This window comes from Octopus sinensis, linkage group LG9 (genome assembly GCF_006345805.1).
Source record: "Octopus sinensis linkage group LG9, ASM634580v1, whole genome shotgun sequence".
Classification (NCBI taxonomy): Eukaryota; Metazoa; Mollusca; class Cephalopoda; order Octopoda; family Octopodidae; genus Octopus; species Octopus sinensis.
The window spans coordinates 1158075-1180955 of NC_043005.1; the positions used below are offsets into that span (position 1 = coordinate 1158075).

General features: G+C 36.1%; 1 protein-coding gene across 9 annotated transcripts in view; it reads right to left on the minus strand.

Annotated features, from left to right (window-relative positions):
- The window catches only part of LOC115215691 (tyrosine-protein phosphatase non-receptor type 4), a 603270-nt gene that overhangs the window by 184611 nt on the left and 395778 nt on the right, over positions 1-22881 (minus strand). For 7 of the 9 annotated variants that reach the window (XR_005000546.1, XM_029784972.2, XM_036505712.1 and 4 more), the window contains 4 exons: positions 13409-13472; positions 12308-12468; positions 11108-11176; positions 7150-7188 (listed from right to left, as the gene is read on the minus strand). Coding sequence is in view for 8 of the 9 variants with exons in the window: in XM_029784972.2 (XP_029640832.1) it covers positions 7150-7188; positions 11108-11176; positions 12308-12468; positions 13409-13472 (333 nt within the window). In the remaining variant the exon portion in view is untranslated. The remainder of the gene's footprint in view (positions 1-7149; positions 7189-11107; positions 11177-12307; positions 12469-13408; positions 13473-22881) is intronic. The other 2 variants (XM_036505713.1, XM_036505711.1) reach the window with 1 other exon arrangement.

Genomic DNA, 22881 nt, shown 5'->3' on the forward strand with positions numbered 1-22881 from the left:
TGTAAAAAGAGAAACAATGTCGTCGAATGTTTCAGATTAGAGTATATTACTGGTATCAATTCTATTGACACTGGAGATATTTAATGGCATCATTTGACATCAGAATTAGCAGACAACAGGTTAATAATCGGAAAACAGGTATTTAGCATTTGATAAGTTTAAGAATTTGTATGTCTATGAGTTGTGCTTTTGTTGAGGTCGTAAAGAATGGTTGTAGACTTGACCAGGAGTAGTTATAATCACTATGTTACTTAATGGCAGGCCCAGTTGGAACTTTTTCGAGTCTGTCATTAAGAAAAATCTAACGCATCACACTATTCCAAGAAAATCCTCAAATTCAATGTGTCCACAGCTGTTCCAGTTTGCAATAAAGGGTCAGAAACAATCCAATCAGTGTCAATAAAACATTAGCCAGCAATAGTTTTTGAAACAATTTCATTGACTTGATCTACACAAGAAGAGTGAAAATATTTATGCCTGAGAAAGAAACCATTATTCATAGTCTAATTACCATGGTGACTAAATACCAGCGTGCTACTTTTATTCACCACAGTTTTAGTTTTCATTAGTATCATCTTTCAGTGATCAGATGGTGTTGGTGTGTGGAGTTAGATGGACACAAGTCTACTGGTAAAAATATTCCATGATGCAACTAATACCAAGATGTCAAGTATGTGGCTCTATATATATATATATATACTTTTTACATATATATATATATACATATATATATATATACACACACACACACATACATTATATATATATATATATGTGTGTGTGTGTGTATATATATATGTGTGTGTGTGTGTGTGTGTATATATATATATATATATATATACTTGCACACATCCATACATTAAACATGTACATATGTTGTATAAATGAAAAGGAAAAAAAGGTGGTGAAACTCATGCATGATGTATGAAAAGGGTTGGAACCACTCAAACTCTTCAATATCTTTAACTTATGCAAGTGATGTCAGTATGTCATCATTAGTTTTGCTACGAAAGTCTAATGTGGGATCAGGGCTGATGGACAGCAATATGGCTGCTTAACAGTGATTTGATTTCAATATGCTTTACATTTACTGATTCTATTGGAAAGGATCCGATTAGACATGGGCAGCTACTTTTAAAGCAGTGTTTAACCCTTTCATGTTCAGATTGCTCTGTCAAATGTAATGCTTATCTATTTAGATTGTTTTGAATTAATCATAGGATTATCTCATAGCTTTGAGATTTCTATGATGTGATTGTTTATCTTTAGAACGATAGAATAGGTATGAGAGGCCAGATACAGCCAGTCTAGACATAAAACAGATAGAGTATCAGGGCCAGCTATGGCCAGTTGAAATGCTACGGGATTAGTGCTGTCTAGACATTAATTCATACACATGTGTGTATGTGTGTAGATGAGACTATTTGCATCATGTCTATATGTTAATGTATAAATGCGTGTGTGTACTTCCCTGTTTTTGGTTCCTCATTCTTCTTACTCTCCCAAGAACATTTGTGAGGAATTGTACATGGTGATTGTCCTTTTAGGGTTGTGTAGCTGCTTCAGGTCTTCACTAACTTGCTGTTTCTGATGTCATGCAAGATTTACAGAACTGGTGCAGCAACAAGTTTCCAATATTCTAGTTTCTGTTTCGTCATTGAGAAAGGCGAAACCATTATTTATTGCAGAATATCTGAGATATGGCTGATTATGAAATTGTTGCTGTTTGCAGAGATTAGGATCAGAAATAAATTAGAAGAATATTCACTTTTGTCAAGATAAATAGTTTATGCTAGCCTCACTGGCAAAGAGAAGACAAAAAATCAGAAAACCTACTACTATTGAAAAGTGGAACTCATTGTTGTATCTAAACGACAAGTAAAATGAAGGATGTTATATGTAATCTAGAACTGTGATGCTGGCATAGAACACAAAAGATCCTGTAACATATTGCTCTTGTGATAGAGTAGAAGTAGGGAAGGATTAAAAAACTACCTGATGCCCTAAGTACAGCTCAACAATGGTGCCTCCTTGAATCTTCTACTGAATAACTGACAACACATAAAGACATAAGCTTTGAATATAATAGAATTGATTAAAAATTCCATTTTCTTCCAGACCATCTCCCAAATCAGATGATATAACCATATCAAATACAAGCTGTTATTTTTATACTAAATAGCAGCACTAGAAAAATTTGTGTGGTGCCCTAAACATGTATTATTTGACGGTTAATCTGGCAGAGGGGTTTGTATGTTATGTTTTTAGTACCAAATATGAATGTATAGTTTTTCCTTTCATACATGTAGACTTATTTGAAAGAGAGAGAAAGAGAGATAGAGAGAGAGGGTAGCGTCTGCTGATGGTGGCAATGTTAAGATCATTGTTAGTCAATGGAACTAAATAACTACCAGGATTTATAAGAGAGTTCTTCGAATAGCTTTGGTGCGAAATGAAGCAGAAGCAAACTGATGCTATTTGTCTTCATCCAGTTTGGTGCCACAGATCATTTCAAATCTAACAGTTCAAATCCTAGCTGAGGTTAATTGCTTTAATTTTACACTTCCAGGGAAGGACAAAACTAAATTCTTATACTGGAAAAGACTGATGCACAAACCTCTGACCTAAAGAGATGCCAAGTGTTGGAGTGGCAAGACGTTTCCACACAAACATATCTCAAACCAGGTAGATTTTTTTCTTTTTATTGTATACTTGTCAGAAAGAAATGAAATCTCTAATTAGAAGTGGTGTGGATATTATTTTGCTTTGAAGTGTCACCTTTAGCTTTACATAATCAAGAGCACAATCCCCTGGCAGCTTATAGAACTCTTAAACAAGAAGCCCATAAGACAATGTGTGTGCATATGTCTATTTACATAGACGAACACATGGAAGGTCTCTATATTGGTTGTTCTAAGTGTGATGCTTATAGTAAAAGCATGACTGGATGTGTAGGAAAGTGGATAAATAACTTCACACTGAAGCAGAGAAGCAGAGTTTGTGACATGTTCAACTAATTTACACACTTCAGTGTCTGCGTAGTAGTTTGCTTTGCACTTAATGCATTTGACTTTGTCATTCATTGGGTGCATTGTATATGTGATGTGAATGTGAGTAGATTTAATTCAGGAGTTAATATATAGAAATATGAATGCAGAAATGCTAAATGTTTTGATAGGAATTTCTTTGGTTAACTGGGTAAGTGAGCCCCCTTCCTACACACACAGACACACACACACATGTAAAAGAGAGATACAGACTCTTACATAAACACACACTAAAACAGAACTCAGCTTTGCATATTTTATGAAACTAGTAAATTTATAATGTAATGGAGAGAGAATAAGAATGATACAAAATAATTTGTTTATATTTTAGTTGCTTGTTTTGCAGGATTTGAAAAATTTGTTTTTCACAATTTGATTATGGTTCTTTAAAATCTGCCAGTTCTCGGTAAAAGTAGATGTAAATACTCAGCGAAGTAGATTTATTAGAGATTTTAGTTGAAACAAATGATTGTCTTCCCTACATTTTGGCTATAAACTTTTTATTTCCTTATGTTTCAAAGCTAATGAAAATTTAAAACCCATTTTCTTTTTTTTTTTACATGCTATTTATAGTTTTACTTATAAAATTGTGTTAGCTGTGTGTCTAAGAGGAGAAATTGCTTTTGTGTCCTCTCTAGACTTCCCTGTCTTTGAAAGGTATTTAATGCATTGTTTTAGTTAATCAGAGTCTCTACTTTGTTTATATCCTAAAATACCATCACTCTATTTAAACATGAAAATATATTGAAAAGCTCAAAAAAATCTAAAGATTGTTTCTGTATGGATATGTCTGTGTATGGGGATGGCTGTATGTGTGAGTTGTAATATTTCTGTTGCATGTAATTGTAACTGTTGCATAATGATGTTCATGTGAAATGGTTGTAATGTTTGTTGGTTGGGCAAGGAGCAGAAAATAGGCATCTGAAAATCTTCAGGAAACGAACTAAAATGAAGGTCAACACAACAAATAGTCAAATATTCTAATCATAAAAGAATCAGAGGAAGAATTCTTGACTATTTGAGAAAAGAAAGAAAAAAAAAAAACTCAAGGAAAAAAGAAAAGAAACAAAAATACAGTTAAAAATCTTTAAAGCTAACATTGGGTTGTAAAGGGTGAGGGCCATAGGAAGGATGAGGACAAAGATTTAATTTCTAGATCATTAAGCCAATTACTCTGTTATCATTTTTTTAAAAACTTTTATAATTTGAAAGAAGACTTTTTTTAAAAACTAATTTCTTAACAATTTGATTGAGTGGTGTAGCCATTAGGACACATTTTGGTCTACACAACAAGTGTTTCTAGAACATCAGGTGTGCTTTGATAGCTGTCTGCTACAGTGGAATAGTTTTGCAGCTACATGCAGTGAAATTACCCTTTCAATCTCTGCTTGCACAGCCATATGTGTTGTTGAGATCAGCCGGTGGCGTTTGTCTCAGGCTCCGAATTTCGCCTCAGTTTTTGCTTTGCCATTTTGTTCTTTTTGTGAATTTCTTTCAGGCTCTTTCTTTGTTTTTTTTTTTTATTTTGTTTTCTTGATAGTCAACTCATCCACACATGAAGGAGGAACAGCATCGAGAAGAATCCCCAGAGCGTAGTGTTGGTAGCAGCGAATGCCGTCTTTGTCAAGATGGTAGAATGTCGCACACTCCTGTCTAGAGAAATCTTCATCCAGTCTCCCAAACAGAAAGAAATCTTCAACCAATCTCCCATGCTTAAGATGGCCAGGCATGTCTACTCTTATGGCACAACAACATTGAGGAAAGAGAGAGAGAGAGAGAGAAAGAGAAAGAAAGAGAGAGAGAGAAAGGAAGTGTTGGGTGTGTATGTGTTGGTGACTGTCTAATTTTCCATAGTGCTCAATGAGAAATATCATGTGTATGTATGAAAGTGCATATATATGTAACTATGAATGCGAGTGTGCATGTGTATTTCTGTGTAGTTCTATGTACAGTCTGACAGCTTCTGCCATGAAGAGGACTTAGCAGAACATCCCCAGCCAATCTAGAGTTAAAACACACACAACCATTCATACTCTGTCGGCTATTCAAAGTTAACTAAGCTTAATGTATAGGAAGAGCTCGTTCAAATGGAGCAATTTGTTGATATTTTTAATGAAGCTTCTGCTGTCCGGTTTAATATCAAAAGGATTTCTGAAATAAGCATTTTGCATTCAGTATGACCACTTCTTGTCAGCATATTTATCACAAAATGAATGGCAATCAAGAAAAGTGACAGATGTTGAATTTTATTGGTTTCCAAATCTTATGAAAAGTGTTTAATAATTGTTTGGATTAAGTTGATATGTAATTGGTGATGGTTAACAAAGAATAACTAAACCTAACTTAAACTCTAATTTTGCTATGATGTAGAAGGTTTGATAGAAACTACTAATATCATTATTTTTTTTTAATATTAAAGAATAACAAAATAATTTACAATATAGAGAAATCCTCATATTGCAGGAGAAATAAATGATATTCTCTTGTTAAATAAAATTTGTTTAACAAATAAATTCTAGAGGAATCTAAAAACCAATTTCTTATAAGGAGCCTGAATCATGAAAGATTTCAAAAAATGGTAGGTTTCAATAATAATATTTCTGCAGTGACTTAGCAATAAAACCAGTGGCAACGGAATGAGCCAAAGGTAAGTTCAGTTTTGTGTAGAAATTAGCTGATGGAATTCTTTATCAGTTCAGCCACAACAAACCATAAGAAAGTTCTACAGATTTTCACCAGACATTGTTTTTTGACATCAAAGCAACAACAACACTATTGCAAGAAACTAATGTGACTATCACGGCCAGACAAGTTCTTAGACAACAATCTAGCATTGTGCATTTATACACAAAATTCTAGTTGGCTGCTACTTCCACAACTAAAGAATTTTAGATAATTTTTTCTTTTCTTTTTTTTTTTTTTCAGACTGATAATTTTGTTAACATTTAGATAAATGTAATTGAGCATGACAATATTGAGCATAGGATATAATTAAATGGAATATTTTAAAATAAAACAGTTACAAGTGATGCTGTTGTGTTCTATCAATCTAGTTTCATTCTCTGACTGTTCAGAATATTTTTTTACTGATTTAGAAAAATAAGCAAAATCCTAAAGGATCTGGCATTTTTCAGTAAAGTGTTCACATCTTTTGGTGAAGTGACTCAAAGTTTACCTGGATTTCAATAGCAAAGAATTCTTTGCTAGTTTTGTAAGTATAAAACATTTTTCTTTTTTAATTCAAAAGCATTCATGTTTGAAAAAAATAAGGTAATATTATAGATTTAACACAACCATATTATATTTTTCTTTTAATTCTAAAGCTACATTAAACTTAAAAGAGACACGCATCTGTATTTGTGTGCATGCATATAAGCATGAATGTGTATGTGTGTGCGAACGTGCACGCGTGAGTGTGTGAGAGACAATTAGTTCAGCAAGCTGACATTTCTTACAAATTCTACTGATGACTGCTTTCACCATAAGAATGGACTGAGTTTTGATAATCTTGAACTAAGACCAATTGATAAAATTGGATATTTTGTGTGTGTGTGTGTGTGTGTTTCTATAAACCATAGGGAAGATGGTCTCCAGCTACTGTTTATATGCAAATCATCTGCAACTAAAAGTTACTGAACTATTGTTAGTAACATCAGTTAGATTGCTATTAAAATTTAGAGGATCAAAGCAAACATTGCCAGGAAGCTACAGTTAATGATGTCTGTTGTTTTAGTTTTATAGAGAATAATTTCAACTTGAAACTAATTAAGTTCGAAACGCTGGTGATGTTGTGTCAAATGGTCAGAGTTATTGAAGAGTGAGTTTCATAACATGCAGTCGTAGCATTACCATGAAATGAAGGATATTTTATTTGGATGATGCATGTGTGTATGTCTGCTGTATGTGAACGATGTCTTGCACGTGCTTGTGTGTCTGTCTGTGTGAAGGGAAGGGCTGTTCAGGGAGGAGGGGCAGTAGGAGGAGTAGGTCATGCCTTCCACTACTCAACAACATTTAGTTTCCTGTCAGGGTCTCTACACTAGTGCATTGAACTATGGTCCTACACAATCACACAAATTACACACACATCTGAGCAGCAGACCTGAAGATTTCGGAAGGACTTTTCGGCATCCCATCAGTTCTGAATTCAAGAAAAGGGAAAGCTAATCAAATATTTCATTTGAATATAAAGGAATTGAGAAAAATAATTGCAAAAAAACATGAGAAACAATGTGATAAACTATTTAAAGTATGAAACATGAATCCATATCAATACAAACAAATTCTTCTTTGTTTAAATGAATCTTTTACTTGTTAAAATAATTATTTAAAATTGAAACATGAAAAACAATTGTTGGACAATGAAGCTACTGAATGGACAATACAAGCAACTTTTCTGGTCCTTTCATAAAACCTGATCCTTCCTTTTACTATGTGGGCCACTTCAATGTCGTCACTATGAGTTTTTTTTTCTTTTGTTAAAAAAACAATAACAATAATAGTTTCAAATACTGGCACAAGGCCAGCAATTTCGGGGAAGGAGTAAGTCAATTATATTGACTCCAGTACTTATTTGATCAACCCCTCAGAGGATGAAAGGCAAAGTTGACCTTGGAGTAATTTGGAAAAACTTAATCTACTGCTTCTGCCATGACCATTACATCAATAATAAGCCTTTTTACTACAAGCACAGGGCCTGAAATTTTGGAAGAAGAGTTAAGTTGATTACATCAACCCCAAGTACTCAACTGGTACTTAATTTATCGATCTCAAAGGATGAAAGGCAAAGTTGACCTCAGTGGCATGAACTCAGAATGTAATGACAGACGAAATACCACTAAACATTTTGCCCAGTGTGCTGATGATTCTGCCAGCTTGCTGTTTTTAAAAAAGGAAACTGGACTTGTCCTATAATAATAATAATAATATTAATAATAATAATAACAATAATCTTTTCTACAAAAGGCACATATTTGCTACAGCAAATATTCTGCTCAATACCACAGATTTGCTTGTCAGTTGTTTGACCTTAACCAGTTGAGCATGTCCCTTAGTGGCTGATGATATGTGCATCTCTGATCACGAGCAGAAGTAGTGGGGGAGCATCATAGCCATGTGTTGAGAGGGATTCTTTGGGGTTTGGATAATTCACCTCTGGAAACATGAGTGGTTCGTTCAACATCCTTAAACAACCCTTATTCAGGGACCTTTTGAGTGGGATGGGCTACTCGACCAGAAGAATATTCTAACTGCTGTTTATCTTGATATGAGATCACCATGTTGCACACATGTGGTTGTGATGCATGTGCCTGGTGTACCTTTATCAGACGGGTAGTCATGATGGGTATACTGGGCTTCGTATATTTGTACCCCAGTGTCACTTTGATGGCATATGTTGCTCTCTCATCACTCAATAATAATAATGCCCTGATGCAGTACTAGACAGTGGCTCTCATGATCCCAACTGATTGAAAGTGTTATCATGTACATTGTTTTGTCTTGGTGTAAAAGATGGGCTACAGCAAATATTGTGTTCAACACCACAGATTTGCTTGTCAGTGGTTTGACCGTAACCAGCTGAGCTGACAATGTCTCTCTGATGAGGAGCAAAAGTAGTAGGTGAGCATCATATCATGTGCTGAGAGGAAATCTTTGAAATTTGAATAATTTACCTTTGCAAACATAGGTGTTTTGGTCATCATCTTTAAACAACTCTTATTCAGGGACCTTTTGAGCAGGATGGGCTACTCAACCTGAGGAAAATTCTGTGTCCCACTTGCAAGGTCATGTGCTGTTATCTTGACATGAGATCACTACGTCACACATTATATGGTTGTGGTACATGTGCCTGGTGTAACCTTATCAGACAGGTGTACCCCAGTGTCACTTTGAAGGCATGCACCACTCTCTCACTCAATAATAATAATTGCAAATTTTTACTTTATTGAAACAAATAGAGTGAAAGGCTCTTATATTTTCTCAGTTAAAAATGGTCAGTTTGATTTCCAAAGAAAAAGTTAAAGTGGGATTAATCTAAGATAATTCCAGAGAGATGCTGAAAGAAGGAATTTGAATCCTGCACCATTTACTTGAAGACTTCTGCTTGTTACAATTGTCCATTATGAATTCTTGCTGTCGAATTGATATTTTACTGATCATTTTCAAAATAAAAGTACTTTGAAGAAACATGGCTTGAAGGAACATCTAAATAAAAGTTCCAAGCCTATTTCCCTTGAGCCATTTTGTGGAAATTTGTGATGTATTAAAATATAAGTAAAGCAGTTTTGATATGATGGACGTAATAAATATAAAACAATCATTAACATATCCTAATTAAGAAGTGTAGTATGACTGAGCAGTGAATACCGCTTACCACTAAAACAATACAATATAGCAGGAAAATTTATACAATTAACAGCCAAAATCTTTGTTGCTTGTCAACAACATGGAATTTTAATTCCAAAGAGAGAGCATTTACAGGGTTGTTCAACCTGCTAGACATAGTAGCCATATTTGAAAAATAGGGGAACAGAGAGAGAGAGAGAGAGTGTGTGTGTTCTAGCTTTAAACTCACTAGTGGAACACAAGTGACGCCCTCTTCTTTCACCTCATTTGTATTACCTAACCTTCAATATGCTAAATTCCAAATTTTACATTCCTAACGTAAAACACTGTAGCTTGGTTGTAGCAATTCAATTGTCCATATTTCAAACTTCACACAAAATATTAACAAATGTTTTTAATTATTTTTGCACAAAATATTTTCAGAGGAAAATAAACACAATGAACACACACACACACACACACACACATATATATATGTATATATATATATATATATATATAAAACAATACTTCCATTTAAAGTTTTAAATCATTGCAAACTTTGAATGTATTATCATTTCTATATTTTTTCTTCTCTATGGTACAACACACAGGTACAATAAAGTCACAGTCAACAACAAAACTACCTGTAGATTTGTCACAACAAAAAAATACAAAAAGTGATAGTTATAAAATAAAGTTAGAATTGCTTGATGGTGAAGATTACTAGAAAAATAAGCTAAGGACCAAACTGGCAAATAAGAAAACAAGGCAAACATTAGAACTGAGATTTTTATCAACAGAATTCCTAACACAGATTTTTTTTATGGGTAAGTAAGTTTATTCCACACACTAAAGATGATGCATTAAAATTTATTTTTGCATTAACCCTTTGTCTGTCCAAAGCATTTTCATAAGTTTATCCTAAACATCCATACTTGTTTCCAGATTTTTAGTTGGCCCTTGTTTCATACATTCTGAGTAATAAAAGGCTTTCCTTTCATAAGTCTCAAGTTAACCCTGGTGGCTGAAAAAAATATTGGGAATGTGCATCATATATGATGCTTACACGCCAGAGAAATATGTCCTGTATATGACATGCAATACACAGGACAGGCAAATGGATAAATGCAATTTATTTAATTCTTTTTCTTAAAAAAATATTAAATGCATCAATTATTTTCAAATTTTCAGTGGTTATTCACTATTATTTCAGTGATAGTATGGGTTAAATTGTTCTGGAAAACAAAACATATGGCTGAATTTTGAAACAAGAATTTTGTGAAAGGTGTTATTACCTTTTTGAAGGCTATTTTCCAATTCCATACCAAGCAGACTGAGAACTTGTATCCAGTTAACATATATTACTTTAATATGTCTTTTACTGAATGTACTTTCACATATTCACCTTAGTTCAATCTCAAATAATGAGCTGAATTTTTGTTGATAGGGAAATAAAAGCCTTCTGAAAAGTAATACGGGTAGGATTGATCTCAAATTCCTTTCATATAATGGTTCGAATGTTTACAGGAAGACTAGCTGCTCATTATAACCTTAAATATTTCCAAGGAGGTTCCCTTCTAAACAGTTTGTTCTTGGTTATTGCCCTATACCAACATAAATAGAACAGTCTCTCTCTCACACAACTATATACATATAACACACACACAAATAAAAACCAAAAACAGATGAATTGTGCAAATAATACAAATAATAAATAAATTAATGTAACTTACCTTGAGAAAGACCTTTCAATTTTGGCTCGCCGCTTACTTTCTTCTAGAGTTTGATATTCTGTTTTGCCACTAGAAGAGAATCAGGAAACAAAAGATGAAACAGCAAAACAGAATCATGAAAGAAATTGGAAAGAAGACACTGGAACATCCTTACAAGGATCAAATGTTTGAGCTTTTATTCGGGTTTGACCCCCCCCCCCCACACACACAGAGTCAGTTGCATGAGAGTTAAACAGGTTTCATTCTGTTCAAGAAATTTACATAGTTTTGATAGCTGTTAACTGAGTCAGGCAACAAAAGTCTGAAGGTGATCATATCTTCCCACTTTTTGTTACCTGTGTAAGATTGGTGGTATGTTTTGATTAGGCAACGACAGTAACTTCCACCTTGCTCGTGTCCTATAACAAAAGAAATGGAGAATAGCCAAGAACCAGATTGTTTAAACTTCTGAAGAATTAAATCCAAAACCAAATCTCAAAGCTGGAGTTTGCAAATGAAGCAACAGATTATTTCCATTGAAATCAAATTAATAGTGAGATTAAAATAACTTGTTCAAGAGCTTAACACAATGTCCACATCAAAATATAAACACATAAACTAGGGATTCAGTACCTTATCCCTAGGAGAAATAAGCCATTTCACAACAGACACTCGTGAAATTTTAGAATGCAATTTTCATACCAATATATAAGCTTATGATGAACATTTGCATTTTATGTGTACTGACATTATAATTGTCACTAACGACTTCTTGTATAGATGTGAACGTTTATAGCCGAAGAATCTGTTGCCCAGAGATTTAATGTGATACTCACAAGCTGATACAAACTCACAGTAGTCATGGGCCTGGACTATTGACTAAGTTACCAATAACATTTTATGCAGAAAAGCAAAGTTGGAAAATATGTAGCTAATAATTGAAATAATTCATCTTTTAGTTCTGCAAAATATCTGATAATCAGGAAATTTGGACTATTTTTCTTTAATTTTTTTTATGTACATTTTTTAAAGCTTTGATTTATAGAATAAGAGAAGTTTCAGGCTCAGAATGTGATTTTGTTGTTGCTGAGATCAATTTGATACACAACAACACAGCTGAAGAATGAAACCGACTTCAAGATTGAGTGAGAAAGAATGAGAGAGAGAGAGAGAGAGAGAGAGAGAGAGAGAGAGAGGGGGTAGGGAGACTGAAGTAATTACCTGTATCGAAATTTAGAACCTAATGAAAAAATTTTCTTTGATGGTGGGTTTGGTGCATGAAGACGGAAAAACGTGTGGTGTTCAACACAGGACTTCCACAGATTCTTGCAAGAGCGGTAACTGACCATATTGAAACCAATCAAATTTTCAACAGTATCATTCTGAAGCATAGAAAAATAAAAGATTTTTGGGGGAAACAAAAGGAATTTGAAAAAGTTAAAATGGAAATGAGAAAATTTAGATAAGTCACACATTATTCTAGAAATAAAAAAAAAATATCAGATAAAAAAACAACTGTACACACACAAAAAAAAAGGCAAAAGAATATGAGAAAATTTGTAATAAACAATGTACTTTGAACTGTACCTAACAAAAATGTGGAACTAATTGCAAGTTTGTGTGAATCTGTGCAGCTTTTTATAAAAAGATTTTATGTACAATAGTAAATTAGCATTAAGAGTTTCTGATTGAGGAGTTGAGATTCTTGATTAAGGCTTAGAACAGATATTGTGGAAGATCTTGATTGTCTGATCAACTCTTTTACCTGTATTACCTGTTCCTAAATTATTGTGTGAGTGGTTGAATATTCCACAAACACGTGGGCCCTTAATGGAATTCTCAGGTATTATCAGTGTGACAAGGCTGATAGGCTTCAGTACAATTTTCATCTCCCCAAATTCACTAGCAAGGTATGAGTTGACCTGAGGAGTCAGAAAATGACATATACCCAAGATGCTATGCAGCAGGATTGAAACCAGGACACTGAAGTTGTGAAGTGAATTTAGTTATTCAGTTACACTGGACCCTGCTAAGACAGATTTACAGAATGCTGGAAACTGTTTGTCAGAGTCACCAGTTTGCACAGTAACAAATCACTGTGAGATGTAAGTTACAACATACATAGAACTGGGGCACTATGATTAGGGTTTTGGCCAATCATAACTTGTTTTGATGAATCTCTCTTTGCTAAAGCATGGGCCATGAAGTTAGAAAGAACAACACTGGTTTTTACAATAGGATCAAATTCTTTAGAACATGGTCAAACATACAGTCATGCCTTCTCCTATTAATATCTATTTATAGAAACAACTGATCACTTACCACTTCTCGACGTAACTGAATGAAAAACTGTTTTCGTTTAAAGGATATCTTCACTATTTTTGCCCTAAAGGAAAAGAGAAGACAAACATTGAATTTTATGTAACAGTATACAAACTAGGTGTAATTTACTTATGACCCTGTAGGAAGAATAATTTAAGCTGTACAGAAAAATGATCTCATAATTATCACAAATATCATATCACATCATTATCATTGCAAGAAATATAGCACACTCTTCTGAATTCAATTCTGGTAACACATCAGCTATGCAATTCATTTGTTGGGATGTTGGCTTTGTGGTTAATTAATGCTATCTATGTTCTATAAATGTCAAAGTAAGATGTTGTTGTCGTCTTCATCAGCATCAGAAAGTTATCAGGGTGCAAAATGTAGTTTTAATTTCTAGTTTAAATTATTTAATACTCGTTAACTCAAACAATTTTGCTTATATTTATACAATCTTTATCAAATAAATTATTGTTGTTGTAAAATTTTTACCTAATAAATGTTGTTGTTTAAAAAATCAACTTTGGTAGCATTTAAACTTTTACATTCAGAGTTCAAGTCCTGCTGAAGTCAACATTACTTTCCATCCTTCTAAGGTTGATAAAATACATCTGTCAAGTACTGGGTCAAGAGAATTGATTGCACATCCTACAATGTTTCTGGGTCTGTGCCTACTTCTTTTGTCTTTATGTTCTGAACTCAAATTCCACTGAGGTTGACTTTGCCTTTCATCCTTTCGGCATTGATGAAATAAGTACCAGTCAAATACTCAGACCCATGTAATCAACTTGCCTCCTCCCATAAAATTTCAGGCCTTGTCTCTCTAGCAGAAAAGATTATTATTGTCGTCGTCATTGTCGCCACCACCACAACCACCACCACAGCTAATTTCTATAGCAAAGCATTACCAGGTATTGTTGAGTGTCAGTTCAAATGCATTAAGGAAGAAGTCTGAACCTTCTATGATTGAAATTCCAATCTACAAGCGCTTATTTCGCCTCTCTTTGTGGGAGCAAGAAAATAAATATCAGCAGTATAAGGGATCAATTGCTTGCTAAATTATTATTATTATTATTATTATTAGGTGGCAAGCTGGCAGAATCGTTAGCACACTGGATGAAATGCTTAGCAGTATTTTGCCTATTACTATGTTCTGAGTTCAAATTCCACCAAGGTTGACTTTGCCTTTCATCCTTTTGGGGTCAATAAAATGAGCACCAGTCGAACACTGGAGTCGATGTAATTGACTCATCCCCACCGTCCCCCAAGCTGATCTTGTGGCAAACATGTGAAATTATTATTATTATGATGATGAAGAAGGTAAGCTGGCACAATCATTAGAATGCTGGCTGAAATGCTTGGCAGTATTTTGTCCACCTTCATGTTCAAAGTTCAAATTCTGCCAAGGTCAACTTTGCCTTTCATCCTTTCTGTGTCAATAAAATAAGTACCAGTTGAATACAAGAGTTGAATACTAGAGTCAGAATGCTCCGATGGATGTGTAATGTCAGCATACTCGACAGGGTGTTAGTGCCTTGAGAGAAAAGTTGGACCTAAGAAGTATCAGATGCAGTGTGCAAGAGAGATGATTGTGCTAGTATGGTCATGTGGTGAGAATGGTGAGGATAGCTGTGTGAAAAAGTACCACACCCTAGTGGTTGAGGGAACATGTGGAAGAGGTAGACCCAGGAAGACCTGGGATGAAGTGGTGAAGCATGATCTTCGAACATTAGACCTCACCAAGGCAATGACTGGTGACCAAGACCCTTGGAAATATGCTGTGCTTGAGAAGACCCAGCAAGCCAAGTGAGACCATAACCTTGTGGCCTATGCCAGGGGTGTAACCAGCCCTCTTATGCATACCTTTCCTTCATTGGACACTAAACTCTGCTTGCGAAGACCTGTTGAGGCAAGTGAAATCGAAATCAAATTCGATGACTGGCATCTGTGCTAGTGGAGCGCTAAAAGTACCATCTGAGCATGATTGTTGCCAGAGCAACAAACTGGCTTCTGTGCCGGTGGCACATAAAAAGCATCATTCGAGCGTGATCATTACCTGCATCGCCTTACTGGCACTTGTGCTGGTGGCAAATGAAAAAAATTTCGAGTGAGGTCGTTGCCAGTGCCACCGGACTGGCTCCTCTGCAGGTGGCACATAAAAAACATCATTTGAGCATGGCCATTGCCAGTACCACCTGACTGGCCCTAGTGCTGGTTGCACGTAAAAGCACCCACTACATTCTCGGAGTGGTTGGCGCTAGGAAGGGCATTGAGCTGTAGAAACTCTGCCAGATCAGATTGGAGCCTGGTGCAGCCATCTGGTTCACCAGACCTCAGTCAAATTGTCCAACCCATGCCATGCTAGCATGGAAAGTGGATGTTAAACGATGATGATCATTATTATTATTATTATTATTTAAGGTGGCAAGCTGGCAGAATCGTAAGCATACTAGGAAAAATGCTTAGTGGCATTTCATCCAGTTTTATGTTGAGTTCAAATTCTATCAAGGTTGACTTTGCCTTTCATCCTTTCGGGGTCAATAAATTAAGTACCAGTTGAGTACTGGGGTCAATCTCATCAACTTAACCTCTTCTCCAAAATGTCATGTCTTGTGCTTTCATGTTGGTAGCTGAGTGTTGATACTTCCAAGTGCACCAATTACTATTGGTGTCACGTCTACTCTCCTCATTGTCCACAACCTTCGTATTTCCCACTTTATATCGTCATAGGTGTATTTCTTCTTCTTCTTTCACATTGATTCTGTTGCCACTGGGACAGGCTATGTTGATAATAATACATGTTCTTTCTCTTTTATTCACCACAACAATGTCCAGTTTCCAATGTCTGGTCAGGTGATCGCACTGGATCACTGCATCCCACAGGATTTTGCAGTTCTCATTCTTGGTGGCTCCTTCTGGGGTTTGTTCATACCATGTCTTTGCTCTTTGTAGGCCATGGTTTCCATTTGTATTCACATTGTGCCAATTTCAGGCATTTGCTAATGATGTGCCATAGCATTTCCCCCCTCTCACCACACATTCTGCAGCAGCGTCGTCGTCGCCGTCCTCGTCATCATTTAGGATGGCAAGCTAGCAGAATCATTAGAATGCTGGACAAAATGCTACACAACATTTTATCTGTCTTTACATTCTGAGTTCAAATTCCGTTGAGGGCGAATTTGCTTTTCATCCTTTTGAGATTGATAAAATAAGTACCAGGTGAGCACTGGGGTTGATGAAATTGACACCTACCTCCCTCCAAATTTCAGGCCTTGTGCCTAGAGTAGAAAGGATTATTATTTATTTACAGTAAAACAATCTGAAATGGAGACATCACATTCAGTGTGTTTCTTTAGCTTAATCACACTAGAGCCAAATCTAAGAAGTCAACTTTTTTTCTATTCCACATTGAAGGAGACAGCTATAAGCAGCACTTTGAACATGGCCTACAAGACACTGTCTTATCACAGCTGATCAGTTCGCAGGATGCAGTCAAGATGCAAATGCAATTTGGAAGCTTAAAATTTTGTGTTGAACTGGGTAAAAATGCTAAAGAAATGCTCCACACTGCGTAGGGATTAAACTGTATGAGGCTGAGCATGTCTTTTGCTGGAATAAGAAGTTTTCAGAATGGTAGAGAAGAGGTGAGAGATATGGAGAAGTGTAGGAAGGAGAAGGATGTCAGAACATCAGACTGGGTTGAGAACATTTCTGATTTTCTGGAAGAAGACTGCAGAATGTCTACAAAGGCAATAAGTACACAGATTGGAGTTGGTGTGGCAACTATCCACACAATTCACCATGAAGATCTAAACAGCAACCTAAGGGTCCTCGAGTTACTGGTGACCTGTCATGCAAGCTGAATCTACTTTTATGATCCAGAGGCCAAGAGACAGAGTGCCCAATGGAAGCATCCTGACTCCCTCAGATCCAAGGGGGCCAGGCAAAGCAAATCCACTGGGAAGCTCATAATGATCCCTTTTCTTGACAGCAAGGGCATCATCTACATCCATGGGATTCCCTCTGGCCAGATGGTCAACAAAGAGTACTTTAGAGGTTTTGAGGGAGTTCAGAAAGAGATTTTGTTGCAACGGGCCGGAGCTCTTTCAAACAGGTGTAAGAAGTGAAATAATTTCAAATTTAAGGTCTTTAGAAAAAAGAAAGGAAAAGAAAACTCATCTTGACTGTTATTATATATGAAGAAAACAAAAGAGAAGAACTTCTTTCTTTCGGTTATTGTAACAGTATGACAAATGATGGGCATAGAGATGGTTACCAAAAATTGAAATCAAATCTAATACATTTACCTGATGTATTTAGTCTTAAGAGCAACACAGCTTTCTATCTGATGTAAAGTTTTTGTTCTTAAGATGTGATGACCCTACACCTAACCAGGAGCATCTAACTATACTCATTACTACACAATGGTTGGCTTTGGAGAATATCGTTGAACATTAATGGCATGTTGTCTTTGTCTGTTGGTATTTGCTGAAAAGTATCATTCACAATGAGAGATGAGAGAGATGAGTTGGTTGGTGTGAAATAATCTCACTGCTTTGGAAAAGAGCAGAGATAATAGAACGTCTAACCTACAGTTCGGTTTCAATACCATATTAGATATTAAAGTTATTTTGTTGTATATACTTCATGTCCTTCTGGATCACGAGAGAGACATATTGGATATTACTCTTTACTCTTTTACTTGTTTCAGTCATTTGACTACAGCCATGCTGGAGCAAGGGACAGCACTTCCTGACATACTAAATTTCTCTTCCATTAAGCAGGCAGTATAAATAGAATCTGAGCAATTTATGCTAATTCAGTGCTAGCACTATAACAAAGTTTGTAAATTGTGATTAAACAATCTTATGTGTTTGTATCTTTCAATTTTATTTTAAGTCCATAAATATAATCATTGCTCATATCTATAAAAAAAAAAACAACAACTAACGCCAGTATCTGTTAATTTATTCAAGCTGCTTAAATGTCAGCAAATTCTTAACATTTTTTCAGTGCTTGCCTTTGGAAATTAGTGGTTTCGGGTCAGATATGGTTTTGTGCAATAACATTTTCAAACCTATATTGTCCAAGCTAATAATTGTTGAGATGAATAGCAATAATACCTCACTTTACAAGATCCCAGGTATACGGGTTTTATTTTTCAAGCACAAGATTCAAATTTTGAATGAAGTGCAAAAGTTTCTACTATCATAACAAATACTTCTGCATTTTACTGAGAAATTTATAGGGAGTGAAAAAAAGTTTCTTCTAAACAAACAACTCTAGACTTGTTTTTTAGTTTTTTAAAAAGCAATCTACAAGTCTGTCTATGAGTGCTTGTGAATTGGTGATTGTGTCTACAAGTGATGCTGTGCATGAATCTAGTGTGAGTGAAAGTGATTCAGAAAATGATTATAATTAATAATATTTTTTTAATTATAAATGATCTTGACATTCTTTTTACTTTACATAAAGTATTCTTTACATTCTGCAGTTGTTTTATTGCCATATATTTACAAGTATTACAAATTTCATGGGTAAAATATATATTTCTGGAACTGAATTATGATTTATAACGTTGCTACTATGGGAAATTATTATTGTTCAACTTTATGAGTTTTCACTTTAAGATCAGTCTCCAGGAACAGATTAACTTGTATACCATGGGATTACTGTATATATCAAAATGTCCACACACACACACACACACACACAAAACAGCAGCATAACAACAAAACCTTAAAAAAATTTTATAAAAACCAAACAAATAAAAAATAAAGAAACTTCTCCTGTTACTCTGTAAATACTCAAGTACAACAACAACAATAATAATAAAAATAATAATAATAACAATAATAATAATAATAATAATAACAATAACAACAACAACATCAACAACAATTCATACAATACAAATATTAATATTTTCATGAAATCTGAATGTTAATCCATTTTGTAGATAAAAGGAAGACAGAAAAAAATGATGAAATACAGTGATAGAGTGAGAGAGAGGTTTTAAGGAGGACTATAAGAAATGATTAAGAGATACAACCTCACTTGTAGTTTTTCCCACCACACACACACATACACACATACATATACATACATGTACACACACATAAACATTCATATATATATATATATATATATATATATATATATATATATATATATATATATATGCATAGACATACCTATGTATGTGTATATATATGTATGTAAGTAGCTAGCCAAAACCTCAAGGTCACTTTCAATAATATTCTTGTTTCAGAATAACACACACACGCAAACATATGAGGTTGGAACAAAAGTTTGCACTGTTTTCAATTGGTGGCATTTAAACATGTGATTTTGTTTCTCACATGACAGAAGCATATTGTGTGTGTGTGTGCGTGTGTGTGTGTATCAAATAATGAAGGTGGTCAGATGCAATTCAAAACCAAAAGGAAACAATTCACTGACACTAAAATGCGATAAAGAGGGCAGGGATGACGAGTGCGGTGAGGAGGTTGTCTCCCCTGCCAGTAAATAGAAAATGTGCTTTTGTAGGTAAAGAGTTCTTTCACTCTTATTTCTAGCAATGCTGGTGCTCCCTGCACCCTTCGTCATATTTTAGTGACAGAGAATTACTTACATCATCATCATCATCATCGTCGTTTAACGTCCGTTCTCCATGCTAGCATGGGTTGGACGGTTCGTCCGGGGTTCTGGGAAGCCAGAAGGCTGCACCAGGCTCCAGTCTAATTTGGCAATGTTTCTACAGCTGGATGCCCTTCCTAACGCCAACCACTCCGTGAGTGTAGTGGGTGCTTTTTACGTGCCACCTGCACAGGTGCCAGGCGGGGCTGGCAACGGCCACGGTCAGATTGGTGTATTTTATGTGCCACCGGCACGGAAGCCAGTCGAGGCGGTGCTGGCATCGGCCACGAGTCGGATAGTGCTTTTTACGTACCACCAGACCAGGGATCCTGGCTGGTTCAATTCAATTTCGATTTCGCTTGCTCCAACATGTCTTCACAAGCAAAGGGGGTTGGCAAGGGTGCCTGTCGTACGGTCGCATTGGAGTATTTTACGTGCCACGGCCACGAGTCGGATAGTGCTTTTTACGTACCACCAGACCAGGGATCCTGGCTGGTTCAATTCGATTTCGATTTCGCTTGCCCCAACATGTCTTCACAAGCAAAGGGGGTTGGCAAGGGTGCCTGTCGTACGGTCGCATTGGAGTATTTTACGTGCCACGGCCACGAGTCGGATAGTGCTTTTTACGTACCACCAGACCAGGGATCCTGGCTGGTTCAATTCGATTTCGATTTCGCTTGCCCCAACATGTCTTCACAAGCAAAGGGGGTTGGCATGGGTGCCTGTCGTACGGTCGCATTGGAGTATTTTACGTGCCACGGCCACGAGTCGGATAGTGCTTTTTACGTACCACCAGGCCAGGGATCCTGGCTGGTTCAATTCGGTTTTGATTTCGATTTCGCTTGCCCCAACATGTCTTCGCAAGCATGGAGGGTTGGCATGGGTGTCTGTCGTCGGATGAGGTTCTATATCGACTTCGCTTGCCTCAACCGGTCTTTGTGTCCAAGGGAGGAAAGGCATTCATAAGTGGGCTGGGCTCACTTGTCCTGCCTGGTCTTCTCACGTACAGAATATTTCCAAAGGTCTCGGTCTCTGGTCATTTCCTCAGTGAGGCCTAAAGTTCGAAGGTCGTGCTTCACCACCTCGTCCCAGGTTTTCCTGGGTCTACCTCTTCCACGGGTTCCCTCAACTGCTAGGGATTGGCACTTTCTCACACACCTATCTTCATCCATTCTCGCCACATGACCATACCAGCGCAATCGTCTCTCTTGCACACCACAACTGATGCTTCTTAGGTCTCCTCTCCACCTTATTTCTTGCATACAACATACATCAACACGTCTCCGTTCAAGCATCTCGACTATCTCGCCAGACCTACCTTTCAATGTGCCAACGTTGAGGGTGCCCACCCTGAGGGTGTGGGAGGTGTGGGCCTCTGAGACCCATATTCTGTAAGGTGACATATCAACACATCTTTCTACATATTCAATGAGGGAATGGTTAATTTCTGCCATTCTTACATTGAAAATGAGATACATTTTCATCATTTGAGGCTGTTTCTATTTCCAGAGAGGAAAAAAATAAGCAAACAAAGTACAAACGGCAAACAAATATCTACAGTTTATGTAGATAGTATCATAGTTGAGAGAACTGTTCATAAGTGATACACTAAACTTTGGAATAAAAAATTTTTGATCTGGAAGTCAGTGAGCATTTCAACCAGGCTGCAGTCACCAATGATGATCAAATTGAGAAATTAAGAAAAAATAATCCAGGCTGCAGGACACAAGACAAATGCACTCCACAAATCTTTATGAGTGTTATAGAGTATTTAAAACTACTTGGATATCTGAAATGCTATGATGTTTGAGGGCCTCATAACTAAACAGTAAAAAATTTAATGGACTGCATTCCCATCTGCAATTCTCTGCTCAAATGCAATAAATACAATCCATTTTTTTAAAACAACAATCAAAGGTGATAAAAAATGTATTCTTTACAACAATGTGGAGTAATAAACATCCTGGAGTGAATGAATGAACCACCTTTAATCACTCCCAAACCAGTCAGTATCAGAGAAAGGGGATGCTCCCTATTTAGGGGAATTGGAAAGCCATTACATGTTATGAGCTCCTTATACAAAATCAGGTGTTAATTCAGACAATTGTTGTTCTCAATTAGACAAATTAAAGGTGGCAATCAATGAAAAACATCCAACTGGAAGGATGTTGTCTTCCTTCGGGACAACACTAAACCTCATGTTTCCTTGCAGAAATTCGTTCAGGTTGGCTGGGATGTCCTTCCACTCTCACAATACTCACTTGACTTTGCACCTCCATATTAGCCCTACAAAATTCTCTTAATAGGAAGAACTTCAATTTTGGAAGACTGTAAAAACCACTCTGACCAGCTCATCACCCAAAATTTTATCAAGTTCTGGGAGGATGGGATCATGAAGCTGGTTCAAAGATGGTAAAAGACGGTGAAACAAAATGGGACATATGTGGTTGAATAAGAGCATGCACAAATATTTAAATAATATTGTTTTTTCAATTTTTCTTCGAAACTGCACAAAATTTTGTTCCAACCAGATAAATAAATATATATATATATATATAACATTTCATGGGTTTCAGGCAGAGAGGCTGAGGCCATGCTGGTGCTCCACTTTTACTGCGTCTGGGGGTTTTTCTAATATTGCTTTTGCTGAAGTAGCGAGTTGGACATCGCCGCTCTTCTTTGTGTCTCCTGCTGCAATGTGGGTTCATCTGGAATTGCTGATAAAAAACTGTCTACACGTTTTTTTGAAGACGTTTATGTCAACACTCTGCATGTTCTGTGATAGGGCATTAAAAAGTTGTCCCTTGAATTCCAAGCTATTACAATAT